The sequence below is a fragment of the Amaranthus tricolor genome, chromosome 1 (genome assembly GCF_026212465.1).
Source record: "Amaranthus tricolor cultivar Red isolate AtriRed21 chromosome 1, ASM2621246v1, whole genome shotgun sequence".
In the NCBI taxonomy this organism is placed as follows: Eukaryota; Viridiplantae; Streptophyta; class Magnoliopsida; order Caryophyllales; family Amaranthaceae; genus Amaranthus; species Amaranthus tricolor.
The window spans coordinates 10,895,973-10,912,658 of NC_080047.1; the positions used below are offsets into that span (position 1 = coordinate 10,895,973).

At 33.4% G+C, this 16,686-nt stretch overlaps 1 protein-coding gene and 1 pseudogene across 1 annotated transcript; both read right to left on the reverse strand.

Annotated features, from left to right (window-relative positions):
• Nucleotides 1–593: 593 nt before the first annotated feature.
• Nucleotides 594–11,185, reverse strand: LOC130823265 (mitochondrial phosphate carrier protein 1, mitochondrial-like). The gene is made up of 6 exons (XM_057687890.1): nucleotides 10,844–11,185; nucleotides 9,844–10,193; nucleotides 9,691–9,734; nucleotides 8,381–8,595; nucleotides 8,163–8,287; nucleotides 594–1,606 (listed from the first exon to the last, which is right to left on the reverse strand). The coding sequence occupies exons 1-6, from the start codon at nucleotides 10,997–10,999 to the stop codon at nucleotides 1,552–1,554; spliced, it is 945 nt and encodes a 314-aa protein (XP_057543873.1). The 5' UTR covers nucleotides 11,000–11,185; the 3' UTR covers nucleotides 594–1,551.
• Nucleotides 11,186–13,425: 2,240 nt separating this feature from the next.
• On the reverse strand, nucleotides 13,426–14,793 carry LOC130823275 (uncharacterized; annotated as a pseudogene).
• Nucleotides 14,794–16,686: the final 1,893 nt, after the last annotated feature.

The window sequence follows — 16,686 nt, forward strand, 5'->3', positions numbered from 1 at the left end:
CTACTCAATTACCCAATTTGACCTTTCATTATCTTTTTATCATTTCTACTTTTCCACTCCAAAACAATTAAACAATTGATCATTTTCAATTTACATATTTATTCTTATTTTTTATTATTTATTTTAGATTTTTCAATACATTAATCTCATAGGAGTTCGAGAATGGAGTATAATTATCGCCAGAAACTTGGTCAGAAAATTTTATAGAATGTTATTGTTCATTTTGCAATATACATATTTTATTGATAAAACAAAATCCATAACAAGTATTGGATACACACCAAGTATTTAAAATCTTCTATACCTCACTATCATAGTCATTATTTTGTGTTCCATTTTTGTAAAGAAAAACCAATGAACCAAAATCAACAGCTAAAAACAACAAAAAAAAGCTGTCTACCAAACTATAAAGAATTCAATGTATCGCAAAAACGAGCACATGAAATCCAAATGATTATGTTCTTTCAAAAATTTAAAACAAATAAGCAAAAAAAAATCACATAATAGCCAATTTGGATTTGTTCGCTATTAGTAACAAAGACTGAAGGTCAAAAAAAAAAATCAAAGAGTCTGTTTTTGACCTTTAGTCTTTGTTCTCTGTTAGTAAAGTGAATAGGCTCAAGTTTTAACTTTCTTCCCTGTTGTAACAGTGAATATACCCTTAGCCTTTTTTTAAACCCGTGGCATTTATTAAATATTAACTATTACTAAGTGCGAATATGCTAAACCTCGGATCTGAAAAAAAACTACATCTTAAAAAATAATTTAAAAAGTTAACTATAATGTGAATTTTTTATATATTTTTACTTATTTATTTAAATTTTGATGTTGTTCCTTCCTCCCAAGATTCCAAGCTTTACAAAAATGACTTTTAAACAACATGGTCCCACTAGCAACTTGACCTGCTACACCAACCACAAATTTTGTGCCTGCAGATCTGGTAATTGGGTACATGTATGCCCAATATTTGTACTCAAACAATAGTACCTGTGTTCAACAGTGTCTCTTAGAAATTGCTGCATATTGAAGCAATGGCAGATCCAACTTATCATGACAAATACAATGTTTTTAATTCTATAATCCATTTCGACGAGTTTTCATATTGCCAGATTAATTTTCCAAGTTGTGAATTGAAATTTATATATACTACTTAAATAATAACAATATCAAGAGATAAGAGTTACACATAAAGTGAGCGCGGTATTCTGTTGGATTCGCCCCTGAACTGAAGTAAGCGCCTTTTAGATATACAGTAGCAAATTCAAAGAGACAGAGAGGTGACATATTCTAAGTGTAGATACAATATGAATACAAATTAGTTTTTGTTACTAAAAGGGTGTGCACCCACCTAGATACATAAATGAATGTAGCAGTGTAACTTGCACCGCGATTTCTATCAATGATGAGTACTAAGAAGTTGATACCTAAAAATTGAAGAACAGCTTTATGTAACCTGTACAGTACTCTCTTCTGTTTCGTATGGACCGAAGAAACTAATGAAGGAACTGTCTGAGTATGCTATGCTAAAACTTTGCAAGAAGCCTGCTGAGATTAACCCGCAGAAATCGAGTCTTGAACTTGCTTGGGAAGTCCTCCACTTGTAGGCCTTCAGAAAAGATTTGAGGTCATAATAAGTTAGTGATTCAGTAAAAGAGAACAATGCAGATCATATATCAAGTTGAGAATCCTCAGAATCGAACTTTACTAAATTGAATAATGAAAAGCAAGCGTTGCAATCTCACTGAGAAACAGAAATCGCATACAAGACAATGGAGAAGAAACTGCAAATTTGATTCACAAAGATTCCATGGAATATTAAAAATCTTTGAATTTTGGAGTTAATTACCAGAATCTATGTTACTTAGACTCGGATACTGATGTCAGATATAGGTGTTGTTCCAAGTGTTGGATTCGTCCAAATATTCAATTTTACATCTAAAATAAAGTGTCTAAGTGCCATACCAATGTCCAAGCATCAAGGATCAGACACGGGTATGTGAAGCAAAATGAAGAGTCCGAGTAACATAGATCAGAATAAATAAAGTAATGCAATAATAAAGTTTATATGTGAAGGACACACAACCAACAATATAGGCTATATTAGTAGCTGTCAAACATGAAGAATAGTTGTTGTAAGGGCACTTCTTGCCGAGCCTGCTTTAGACAAGATAATAGATGCATTGCATTTGCAAGTGTGAAGTAGAAGACTTGGACTTGGCAAACATGGATGATTTAGAAGCAAAAATGCTTGCACAAGGGAAAATACAAGCTATCACTATTATACGGCAGCATGCTGATTTTGTTAAAAGTATACTATATATCTTAGGGCCTTAACCATTAGCTTGAGTTTTTCAATGTGATCTCGGGGTCAATTTCATAAGTCAATACATAAATTTTGTGTTGATCATGGCATATGTTTTTGTTTCTCTTGTACCCGAACATCTCCTCAAAATGGCAAAGATGAGCACAAGATTCAAACTATAAATAATATGATTCGCACCATGGTTTGTCATGCCTCTATGCCTCATTCTTTCTGACCTCACACATTTCAAACTACTACATACCTTTTAAAAATCATACCTTCTGAGACTCTTGGAAACTACACAACTCATATTCTCTATCAAAGAGTGCCTCTATATTCTCACTGGATTTTTGAATGTATATGCTTTTCTCTTTTGCCATCACAAAAAATTCATAAACTTAAACATCGTTCCACTCCTTGCTTATTTTTAGGTTACCCACATAATCATAGAAGGTACAAATGTAATAACATTTCAAATCGTCAAATAATAATTGTTCACCATGTCTGTAATGATGAGTCTACTTTTCCTTTTTCTAAAACTTATTCTTCTTCACCTACTTCATGCATACAACGTTCATCTTCATCACAATTTATCTGATGATGCCTCTTGGCCAAATTTGTCTTCCTCTCCTATTTCGACTCAAATTCATACTCAAGTCCTAATATCCTATTCAGTAGCTATAGTCCCACCTTAAGATCTCAAACGCCCAATTCTTCTGTTAATCAAATGGATCAACTCTTCACCATATAAGCCCATTACCTATCGACCTCCACACCTCAGATTTGGTTTGCTTAGTCTCAACCCACAGTCCTCACACATTAACAACCCATCTCCTCCATCTATATTAGCATTCCAAATGTGTACAATTACTAGAAATCAACAAGATATTAAAAAACCTAACCCGAAAATACTCTTACCAAGCTCACTATTGTCACTAATCCTATATCTCCTATTCCCAAATATTCCTTGTGTCTGGTCTGAACTGAAAACAAGTCATGCAAGATAAATTTGATGCTTTGATAGAAAACAATACTTAGTAAATTGTTCCTCGTCTTGATAGTGTTAATATTACTCGTTCTTTGATACTTTGACATAAACACATTCTAATGGTATTTTTGAAAGGTAAAAACAAGGTGTTGATTGTGATGAAACCTTTAGTCAAGTGGTCAAACCAATTGCTATTCATCTTGTCTTGTGCATTGCTTTATTCAAGTCTTAGTCTATTCACCAGTTAGATGTTATTCACAATGGGAACTAGAATGAAATAGTCTATATGCATTATCTAATGGGTTTTCGAGACCCAGATAAACAAAATCATGTTTATTTGCTGAGGAAATCTCTTTATGGACTGGAGCAAGCACCTCAGGTTTAGTATTAACGGTCTGCAGATTATGTGGCTATTATTGGTTTTACTCATACTTTATAGTCCTCCTTTCATTTACTAGCATGACAATCATATTGTTTATCTTCTTTATGTCGCTGACCTTATTCTTACAGTCTTCTTATTCTTTATACCAATATATCATGGTTAAGCTAAGTTCTGAATTTGCCAGGAAAGATCTAGGGCCAATAAATTATTTTTTGGGGATTGTTGTTACTCGTCATTCTTTTGGTCTTTTCTTTCTCATAAGTATGCAACTAAGATTCTGTAGCGGCAGGCATGTCTAATTGCAACCCATATTCTACATCGGTGGCTATCATAGAAAACTGAGTCCTACTGCAGGTGATCCTTATGAGGATCCCCTTCTTTATCGTCGTTTAGCTGGCGCTCTTCGATGCTTGACATATACTAGACCTCACATTTCATATATTGTCCAGCAGGTTTGTTTATTTATGCATGATCCAAAAGTCAGAACATATGGCAATCTTACATTGAACTCTTCAATATATTCAATGAACTATTGACTTTGGTTTTGCACTGACGCAGATTGGGGAGGATGTACTGACACTCGTCGTTCTACTCCGGAGTATTGTGTATATTTGGTGATAATCTTATCTCCTGATCTTCCAAAAGACAACCTACTTTATCAAAGTCTAGAGATTAATACAGAGGTGTAGTTAACGTTGTCTCTAAATCATGTTGGATACGCAACTTGTTACTCAAGTTAGGTTTCCCTCTCACTAAAGGGGACATTGTCTGGTAATTTTATTTAACATCAACGCAAACAACATATAGAGCTTGATATTCACTTCGTTCATGAAAAAGTTAAAAGTGGTTAAGTTCGTGTTCTATATGTTCCTTCAAGATAACAGGTTGCTAATATTTTTTACTAAAGGACGCCCTTGCGTTCTCTTTGAGGATTTTAGGGATAGCCTCAAGCTCTCAACATTTTTCAAGCCACTTGTTTCGACTCCAAATGTGTGATAGAATATATATATTATTAAAAAATAATTTATTTATTATTTTAAATAGCTAAGTGGGCCCTTTGATCAGGCCCATGTATTCTTGTATATATTTGTCAATATAAATGAGAAAAGGCACGACACATATTTTTATCAAATTTCGACAGCAACAAATGGAAAATAGCTGGAACCAGAACATCTATTTGGAAACTAAAGCAGTATTTTCAACATCGGTCCATTCATTTCCAACCAAATCATAAACTTCAGAAACAACAATAACAACAAGAATCCACTAATGGCATTTGATTTCCTCCTTTCTCCTTTTGTACTAAACAACACTTATGTTTGAAATGAATGTTGAGAAAGCTTTTTAGTGTTTGAGATTCTACAAACAAAATAGCACAGAGGTAGAGGCTTATCAAAGTAATTTTAAGAAGAAAACTTCAGCAGCAGTATGATGAGTATGACTATATTTAAGGCATTGCGAAGAAAGGAAAGATGAAAGTAAAGTAATTTAGGAAAGATAAGAACATTTCAAAATTTTAATTGAGTTTTTATTATAATCTATTTAATCAATTGTGCAACCGTGAAATATCCCCAATAACAATTTCAAACAAAAAAGCTGAAAGTGCATCTCAACGGCTTAGTTGGCGGTCCTAATTTAGTATTTCTCTTGCATCATTAAACTTCTAATCACTTCCACGTTTTAGTAATCAAAGATGTTCATTAACAATCTTCTATGTATGTAATAAAAAAGAACTACTCAAAGGCTAGTTTATTAACAATCAACAATTTGCAAAATCACTCCCAGCTATTACTGTAAACATGAAAACACAAAATCCTAATTCATCCTCCATTAACGAATTAACTTCATCTTCTTCCTCTAAACAAACTCTTTCTCGTCTCACATTTCAAATTCCTACTAATTAAATATCTTTTTTAATTTTTAACCCTTTAAATAATTAATAGCATTGAATAGAAATGTTCAATCTAAGAAAGAGTATATTTTCAAAATTTGTACTTTTGTTTGTCTCATGTCTCCTATACAATAATTTGTAATTAATGATTGTCCTTTTAATGTAAATATTAATGTTAATTTTGACTTGATTATTACAGACTAAATGTCAAAAAGACAAAAACCATTATCAAACGAAGATTTTAATGGAGGTGATTTCAGCATATATGAAAATCTAACAAAACTAGAATTTTTACTAGTTGTGGCTGATGTAGATTTAGAAAAATATAAAGGTGAACAATACTTGCATTCGATTTTGGTTGCTCTCATTCGAAAGATAGAGCAATTACAAGGTGAAAAACCAAAATTAGTTATTAAAAAGACGATAACAATGTCCGTCTTGGATCATGAACAAGCTCGTCTAGTCATGCCCATCAGCCAATGTTTAAGAAATAAGTACAAGTGATCACTTTAACATATTAAATGTATATATGGGCCAACTTCTTAAGATCTTAATTTCTCAAACATTAGCTGATGGCCATGGCTAGACGAGCTTGTTCATGATCCAATTCGGACTTTGTTATCATCTTTTTAACGACTAATTTTGATTTTTCACCTTGTAATTGCTCTATCTTTCGAACTAGAGAAACCGAAAGTGAATGCAAGTATTGTTCACCTTTAAATTTTTCTAAAGCTACATCAGCCGCAACTAGCAAACATTCTAGTTTTGTAAGATTTTCATATATGCTCAAAACACCTCCATTAAAATCTTTTTTTGATAATGGTTTTTTTCTTTTTGACACTTCTTTTGTAATGATAAGGTCAAAATTAAAATTAATATTCACATTAAAAAGACAATTTTAATCACAAATTATTGTATAGGAGACATGAGACAAACAAAAGTACGAATTATGAAAATATATCCTCTTTATTGAATAGAACATTTCTATTCAATGCTATTGATTATTTGGAAACTAAAGCAATATTTTCAACATCAGTCCATTCATTTCCTACCAAATCATAAACTTCAGAAACGACAATAACAAGAATCCACCAGTGGCATCAGATTTCCTCCTTTCTCCTTTTGTACTTGACAATACTTATGTTTGAAATGAAAGTTGAGAAAACTGTTAAGTGTTTGAGATTCCTTGTAAAATTAATTTTAAGAAGAAAACTTAAGCAGCAATAAGATGAGTGTGACTATATTTAGGGCATTGCGAAGAAAGTAAAGATGATAATAAAGTAATTTAGGAAAGATAACAATTCAAAATTTTAATTGAGTTTGTATTATAATCTATTCAATCAATTATGCAACCGTGAAATATCCCCAATAACACTTCCAAACAAAAAAGCTGACTGTGCATCTCAACGACATAGTTGGCCGTCCTAATTCAGTTTTTCTCTTGCATCATTAAACTTCTAATCCACGTTTTAGTAATCAAACAGTTGACGGAAACATACTCCTTGAATTAAACCGTAAATTTGGGAATGAAATATTATAATGGAGTTTTAGTAATTATTGAGAGTGATTTTGCTAAGATCTAGCTACTTGAATTAAACAGTAAATTTGGGAATGAAATATTATAAGGACAAAAAGTAAAATTATATTACAATATTGATCAACAAAGAAAGATTACAGACCTAGAAATGGTAAAAGAAAGATAAATCAAGCACTTCGAGAAGATTGAAGTCTCCTAAAATGAGTATAAACTCACCCACCAATTACTTAACAATTTTAATGATGATAATGAGCCTCTAATGCCCCTAAGAAAAGTAGCACTTAAAACTAACTTATTCCGCAAGTTACCACTAAGGCACTAACAAGGTAATTACATAATTGCCCCTTTGTAAATCAATTACCCCTATTGCAGATTTTGCAAATTGTTGATTGTTAATGAACTAGCCTTTGAGTAATTCCTTTTTCTTACATGCATAGAAGATTTTTATTCAACTCTATTACTTAATCCAACAACTTTATTCAACTCTATTGCTTCTCACATTTTTATTCCACGTTAATGAAATGCTAGTAAGGCATTTGTGAGACCAGGCAATTTAGGATGAAAGGTTTCTAAAAAATTTAGCAACCATCAAACAACCATAGATTATGGTGATTGACATGGAGAGCAATATTAGGCCAAATAATCCAAAAAATAAATAAATGAGTACATAAAAATCACAAAGGCAATTAGTCCCATTAGTAAGAGAGATAATGTCACATCAGCAATATGATCATGCTTTATCAAAAACACCATACAGGCTTTAAGGTGACTATAATCAGTTGGGTCTTGTGGTTGAAGGCTTTCCGTTTCAACCTTGTAACAAGGATTCGATTCTCACCACGTACAGTTTCCCCTTCCTCCTTGTTTGTACCAGATTCTCCAGCCTTACCCCGGTCAAAAAAAAAATACCATCCAGACTCAGAAGGGAGTCTTCAACACAATCATCAACAAACATTCAAAGCTTCCAACTTGATTTCGTGCATAACTTTAATTGATGCTACTGACATACCTTTGGAGATAAACATTACAAAAAAAAAAAAAAATAGAAGGGGTTGAACTTACAGTCCGCTTAGAACTTTAATGGTATCATATAGAAACCACTGCGTAGTCACAACGGGCCCCACCAATGCAATTCGAACAGGTAAACTCCTGGTGAAGAGATTGATGAACCCTATTTTCTTCATAACCTGAGAGATAGCAATTGAAACTTTTCAGTGAAAGTAATTATTTGGATGTTTATGAAATTGGCATCATAAAAGAGAATTCCCGGTCATCCACACCTGAATCACAGAGTCAACCTTTTTGTTGAAAAGTGAGGACATAATAACATCAGCGGGATTTGATACCAACGTGCCAACAGCTCCAGCAGCGTATCCTGCCAAGCATGTCACTCCTAGCTGTTGGAGCCTCGTGCAGTCTTCCTTGCTTTGCTGAATGATATCACGATATATGAAATCGACTGAATGCTCAAATGTTGAAAACATTACCATGGAAACTGAGAAGGAAGCAACATGTACTCATATCAATCACTCCCTCTAATTCAGGAAAATATAAGGAAACTTGATAACAAACAATTCAAAAAAGGAAAAAAAATAGTGATTAGGAACGCACCATATCGTTTACAAACAATCTTCAAAATCAAGATCGTTTACATTTAACTTTTAGAATTTTTTATTTTTACAAATCACGAAAGCACAACTATTGTGTAAGAGCTAAGACAACAACATTAGTTATTCTCCAATATTTCTACAAAAGACAAAGATTAAGATCTGACAAGAAAAGAAAAGCAAGGATCCAAGCTCCTACTAGTTCACCCAACTTGACTTTACAGAATCAGACCAAACTCTTTAATGAGGTATTGCGACTTTGCGAGTTTCATTGGAAAATATTTTTTGGAGTAGAGAGCAAATTCGAATTTATGTATCTGAAAATATTGTTCTAAGCTCCAAGTTTCATACATTCACACATAACCCATCAACTACTACAAATTTATTATTTCTATCATTGATAAGGAAGTACCAAGGCGAAAATAAACTATCCGTTTCCCTCATTCTAGCGGCTCTACTTATAAAATCTTAAAAGGTAATGTCTATAAAAATGGTCTGATTCTAAAATCTATATTGGGCACAACTTGAATGCTGAGATAGTTCTATTGTTGCTTTATAAAGAGGTGAATGCACTACTACAATTCACAGAGCACAACTCAAAAGTAAAATGCAACATTGACATTCCATTATGATAAATACATGATTGGTGATGAGCTTAATATGTTGAAAGCGTCAATTTTACCATGTATAGAGAATAATGTTTAATAAAGAGAAGAAATACAAATTAAGAGGAAAATCAGTATTTGATCAGCCATACAAGAATAATGTGTTTGATAGCCCATTCAAAACATGTTCATTGTTGTCCAAAATGAATTTTTAGCTTAGTATGCAACCATGTAAACAGATCACAAACTTCAACGTTAAGGAAGTTACAGATACCCAACAACGGCATATGACTCACCAAATGGATAAAGAACTGCAACATTGACAAACAAGAAAGTATGTAAATGATTATTTCAGGGATGCAAGTTAAGCATTATTACATGGAAGATTACGTCCCCAAAGTGGAACAAGGCCCTTGTAAAATCTGCATTACAGAAACCAAGTATCAGCAAACATAAAGCGAACAGAGAGAGTACAAGAACACAAACCTCGGGTATTGTAATAAAGCTATTATTAAGTTTTGTGAAAAATACCCAGAGAAGCCTTCAGCTCTGTACACTTTAGGAAATCCATCAACTAAACCCTTGCCAAAGTCCGATTGAGTTTGCACGCGGACTTTAATAGATTCGAAAGGGCATAGAGCTACATCGGCAAATACTTGAGCAGATGCACTACTCAGAAAGAATATCATGCTCTTGCTGTGCCCTACCAACATATCAGAGTATTGTTTCTTAAAGTACTCGTATAAACCAAACTTGCAACCACCCTGAATCCCATATCCAAAGAACTTCCCTGACCAGCCTCTCCAAAGGCCAGACGCACCATGTTCACTCCATATTGTGGAGAAACCAGATGAAATGCTTGCATATTTGATGGGATTCACCTACTAATTCAAACAAGGAGAAATTGAATAATAACAATAAAGATAACCCACACTTATTACCTATTAGAACAATTTTGGATTATGGGTAAATTAAATGTTGACAAATACAATGAACAATTATATTTACAAGCAGTCATAATAAGTAAAGCTAAGATTTATATCTTGTCTCCCCATCAAAGATCTTGGGTTTGATTATCACCTAGCTCTCCCCTTCCCTCGGCCTACCCTGTAAATGAACAAGTGAAGCTAATGCATAGAGAAAAGTAACCCGACCTCAATTACCAATTTGAACCAAATGTTGGTTAATGAGCAAGTGGATGTTGACAATGAATGAAGCTACCAAAAAAAACATATATAATTGCTAAATAATCAAAGATTAGGTTCAATAAAGAACATCCCTATTTTACAATCTGATTTAGCTATACGAAACTAAAATGTATAATTACATAACAACCAAAACAAGGATCAAACCAAGAACCCGACACATAAAGATTCAAACCTTGCACAAATAAAAGAAAAAAATACCCATAAAATTATTGAGAAAACCCAAATAAAGAATCAAAAAAGAAAGAAAAAAAGGTGCAATACAGCAATCTTGCAAAGGATTTAAGTAGGGTATAAGGAAAAAACAAAAAGAAACAAACAATTACCTGCATATTAACTTTGAGAACATCAAGAGGAGTAATAAGTAAATGCGTAGTTCCAGCACTAAGCATTCCGCCAAGAGTGCAAAGGCCATAATACCCAGGTGTAAATTCCTCACAAAATCTACCATTAACACCTCTCATTCTTTCTATAATTTTCATGTTGATTTTGTTTCTTTTGACCAAAAACAAAACCCAAATTCTTGGGAGGAAAAAACCCAAATAGGCAAAAAGGGAAAAGTTCGTTTTTAGGTGTACGTCATAGATTTTGAATGAAAGAACGTTGGAGAATGGGGTATATAAATGCGAGTAGGCCAATGTTGTGAAAATTTCGTTGCTTGTGTTTCTTCCACGTTACAAGTTCTAAAACATAAGGTTTTAGTCTTTTATTTAGAATAGTTCTACAAACTTTTTAGGTGGAATTTGGAATGAGGTCAAATGTTAAGTTATTATGATAAATTAAGTTATTATGAAACAAGTGAGTATATTTTTACATGTAAAGTGGCTCTTTTTAACAATCAAAGTGAGCACTTTTAATATTCAAAATGTCAAATTTATATCCAAATTATGTGTTAAAGATTAAGCATCTAAAAGTGAGTATTTTAAGTACAAAAGTGGATTTAATTAATTTACTTGTCTATTTAGCCCAATTTAAAAATTGTCTCACGGTAAAACCGTCTTAAATCAGAATTTGTAAAAACTAATATATTTGGATTTACAATGAGTCTTACATGAGATCATCTCACCATGATACGGACTTGTACAATCAACTTATTTCTTTAATTGATCATTTTAAGATTGTGAATGATTACTTCAAGGTTAAAATTGTAAGTGACCAAGTATAAAGTGATTATTATAATTATAAGATTATAAAAATTGATCACTTTAAGATTGTGAATAATCACTTTAATATACTAAGTAATCACTTTAAGACTGAAAAAGTAATCATTTTAATACTGTAAGTGATCATTAAGGTTACAAGTGATTACTTTCAATCCATAAAACGTGATAAGTTCGATTACTTTAATACTATAATTAGTCATTTTAAGATTGTGGATTTGCGGTTGATTTCTTTAAGATTATAAGTGATTACTTTAAGATTGTACGTATATATTAAGACATTCTAATATAGATGGTCTCATAGTGAAATTGTCTCATTACTTTTGTGTTGGATTTGTTAACATGTCAGAAGTTTTTTATTGTTATAAATTATAATAAATAAGTGAAAAATTGAAAAAATAAAAGTTATTATAAAAAAATTCTAAAATTAAGCTTTGAAAAGTTTTAGTTTTAAAAATAAACATCTTTATGCCAAAGCTGAGGTCAGATATCTCCATTGTTACTAACAGCGAACAAAAAAACGGTCAAAAAAGGACATAATTTTTTGTTTGTTGTTACTAACAGCGAACAAAAGTAGACAATGTCATAGCGTTAAACAAAAAAAGTAAAACAAGTTTGTTCGTTGTTTAATTTTTTTTCCTTCCAACGCTATGACATTGTTTCCCTTTTATTCGTTGTTAACAACGAACAAAAAACTTTGACTTTATTTAATCAGTTTTTTTATTCGTTATTAGTAACAATGAACATACCTGACCTTGGGATCGAATACGAAGATGCTTATTTTGAGAATTAAAATTTCTCAAAGCTTATTTTAGGATTTTTTTAATAATAAGCTTATTTTTTTCCAATTTTTCTAAATAAGTAGTATTGAAGTTGGGCCAGTATGATCCTAATAGACTCATTTCATATATTTGTACACAAAAACTTGGACGAGATGGTCTCATTATAAGACTGTCAATTTGGGCGGACCCAATTTGCACGTGTAACAATATTTCAATTTATTGGGCATTTATCAATTTTGACCTTAAAGTTATCAATTTTGAAAATTGATACATTTAAGGTCAAAATTGATACCTTTAAGATCAAAATTGAAAAATGCCTGGAAAATGAAAAAAAATGCCCAGGTTGTTACACGCGTGAATTGGGCCGGCCCAAATTGACGGTCTCATTATGAGGCCATATCGTCCAAGACCAGCTGATATTTGTAAGTTTTAAGCACCAAGGTCTTCTAAGTTGTTTCCTGACTCCTGTTATTTTAGGGTGTAAGAGCATGTACAATGGTATATCTTCTTAAATATTTATCTTTCTTTCTCCATTTGACACATCATCATCTCCTTCATCCACATTATGTTTTACTATTTTCATCGTTTTCCTCTTTAAATTTTCCCAACATTTAAATATCCTCTTATATCCTCTTATTTTTTTCTCTTTTCGACTTTATACATACCCCATCATATAAATTTTTAATATTTTCATATTTTTTAATTTATTATATTAATTTTATAATATTAATTTGGTGATGTTAATTAATCTATGGGTTTTCAATTATAAAATATATCGATAATTAATTGATTACTAATTATAAACAATAAATGAAAAATTGACATTATCAATTAGTTATCAATAATAAAATGTAACGATAATTACTAATAAATTAAGACATTAAAAGATATTATCAAACAAGATATAAAAAATTGATAAAACCATTTTAATTTTAAAACGAAATTAGGAAACATGCCATGAACTTGAATTACGTAGAGATTTTAAAATACGGATTAGTCAGAATACGAGCTTCTGAACTTTTGCCACAAGTGGTCGATCAAATCATTCTTCAAAGAAAAATGTGATTGTCTATCACGAATCTCTTCTCTTGTAGCTAATAGTGTCGCAAAGTTGTATTCGTCATATCGCCCTGGCGTGACAGAAAATGTTATAGCATTACCGCTTGAAGATCCCGGTACATTTTCAGGTTGTTCTTGGGGGTCTTTATAATTTGTGCAAGTGTTGCGCTGGTCTTCTACAATCATATTATGTATAATGATGCATGCCATCATGATCTTCCATAACATAGTCGCACTCCATGCCAAAGCTGGTTTTCGAATAATTGCAAATCGAGCTTGTAGTACACCAAAGGCGCGTTAAACATCCTTTCGTGCACTTTCTTGGTTTTGAGTGAACAACTTTTGTTTATGGGTATGAGGAGCAGTTATGCCATCAATAAAGGTTGCCCATTTGGGATAAATACCATCAGTTAGATAATACCCTTTATTGTAGGTATTTCCGTTTACATTGAATTGTACTTGCGAAGCTCGACCATTAAGAATAGTATCAAAAACAGGAGAGCGTTGGAGTACATTGATGTCGTTGCAAGAACCAGGTGTACCAAAAAAAGCATGCCAAATCCATAAATCCCTTGAAGCAACGGCTTCCAAAATTACAGTCGTCGTTCTAGATCTTCCTTGATACATTCCTTTCCAACCAGCGGGACAATATTTCCATTCCCAATGCATGCAGTCGATGCTTCCAATCATACCAGGAAAACTTCTATCTTCCCCTTCTCTAAGGAGATGTTGGAGATCGTCAAGTGTCGGCTTCCGAAGGTAAGTTGCTGAAAGTGCTATCACACCATCAACAAAATGAGCAAGACACTCCTTGGATGTAGTAGCACCAAGTTTTAAATACTCGTCGATTTGATCAGCTGCATATCCATATGCTAACATTCTTATAGCAGCTGTGCACTTTTAAAAAGCTGTAGCACCTTGTCACTTACATGCATCTGGATGTTGCCGGAAGAAACGATCATGGACACTTAAGGTATCCACAATGCAAATGAATACGTGTTTCCTCATGCGAAACCTACACCAAAATTGGCGCTCATCGTATAATGGTTGGTTACAAAAGTAATCAGCAACTAAACGTTCATTTGCCGATTCCCGATCTCTAAGAACGTAAGTTCTCTTTTTTCGCTGACGTAGACCATGACTTCTATCTCTTTCTGCAGTGGAGTTAACAAAGTATCTTATTGCATCCTCCACTGCTTGCACTTCACGATTTTCTTCGATGAAATCCATTAACAAATACTCATTGACTTCATCCTCACTTGAACTTGAAGAACTAGAATTATAGTTCAATTCCATTACTAATAATATAGTTTTCTGATGAAGTAAAATAGTTTTATGATGATGATGGTATATGAATAAAAGTGTACAATTTATAGGCAATGTATTTCAATAATGCAATCATATAATGTTTGAAGATAAGATTTTGAAATCTACACTTTTCAAAATGTAAGGATAAGGTAAGGTAGAAGATAAGATTTCGAAATGCACACTTTTCGAAATCTAGGGATAAGGTAAGGTGGAAGATAAGATTCTTTTAGTGATATTATTCAGTTCAGAAGATAAGATTCTTGCAGTGACAATATTGGGTTCAGAAGATAAGATACGATTGAAATTACTAAATGGCATACATAATTAAAAGAAATATTACACTGACTACTTAACATAATTAAAAGAAATATTACACTTACTACTTAGCATAATTAAAAGAAATATTACATTGACTCATTAGTCGTTTTAAGCTCGAAGAAACTTATTGTTGAACTCCTCTCTCAACTTTCGATACATCTCCGCTTCAACATCATCAAGCATAGGTTTAGCCATTAACACACTTAACATCCTCATTTTTGTCGCATCCTCCTTCTGCTTTCTTCTTTCTTCGCCTCGTTCCTTTATCACGTCAAGCATGCGCTCTCTTAGATCTATCCTACGGGTTGAGACTTCTAGAAAAGAAGAATTGAAAGATTCATGGTTTACAGATGACATTAAAGAGGTAGCAGCTTCTTTACCTTTGCGCTTGTCTTCTTTATCCCATCAGGTCTAGTTGGTGTAGCACCCATCGCTTCCTCGTATGGTGTATCAGGGCATGCATTTTTGTTACTTCCTTCACTTTCAGAAGAGAGTTGAAATATTTCAAGGTTTTATTTAGGAAATGTTCTCATAATTTCAAAACAATGCATCAATTGGAATGGCTTATTTTTATTTGCTTTTTGGAAAGCTACATACGCACGACTTTCAACATTTAAAGTTGAGTCTCCACTCTTTTTGTGGCGTAGCTCATACCTATAAATATCCACCCATCTCGAAACCGTAGAGTTGATGTGATCCCAACGTAGTTGCATGGACTTTTGGGACCTTTCACGTATCTCATTGGGGTTCTCTTGCCGTGCTTCCTTGTAATATTTAACTATGTCATTCCATAAGTTGCACGTAACATGGCTTGTGCAAAACTTGTTGCACCTCCCTGAAGGTGCTGATGAGGCTACCGTTGAGAGATACGCTAAGGCGTATCTCTTATATCTGATTGGTGCTGTCTTGTTCACCGACAAAACTGGCAACATGGTACAGCTTTGGTACTTGACGTTGCTTGATGCGTCATGGGAGGTCATCTCTGGTTACAGCTGGGGTTCCGCAGACCTGGCTTATCTGTACAGAAGACTGTGTGAAGCTTCACGGAAGAACGTGAAGGAGATCGCTGGGCCCCTGATTATTTTCCAAATAATACTAACTTACATGTTAACGCTTTATTTCTTAATTTGTTTTTGTGTTTCGTTTACTTACTTATATCTGTAATTCATAGCTTTGGGCGTGGGAGCACATTCTCATTGGACGACCGATGAGGAGTGTGGGACGTGGTGTATTTGCGCCACCAATTCTTCCACCCCCACATGTGCCGTATAGATCGTAGTAGTCCTTTGATAGACATACAAGGACCCATACAGGATCGGCCGTGGGGTTCTACCGCGATCAATTCGATCTACTTCGAGCTGACCAGGTAAAAACTTCACTACAACTAGTCTTGTAACTATCACATTGAGTAATTTATTAATTGCATTTTCACGTGTAGTTTCGATGGGACCCTTACCCCGCTGAGGCATACGGTGCATTGCCTCAGCACTCAGGGATCTTGTCAGGGGCGTGGAGAGCCTCTGTACCTTTGATATGCTTCGA

What these genes read in the sequence shown, in the direction of transcription:
- LOC130823265 (XM_057687890.1), bottom strand. Translation starts at nt 10,999, where the DNA reads ATGAAAATTATAGAAAGAATGAGAGGTGTTAATGGTAGATTTTGTGAG. An exon ending in AGAGCTGAAGGCTTCTCTGG is followed by an intron (nt 9,735 to 9,843) that starts GTATTTTTCACA and finishes TCTGTAATGCAG; the next exon opens with ATTTTACAAGGGCCTTGTTC. An exon ending in ATTAAAGTTCTAAGCGGACT is followed by an intron (nt 1,607 to 8,162) that starts GTAAGTTCAACC and finishes TCTTTTCTGAAG; the next exon opens with GCCTACAAGTGGAGGACTTC.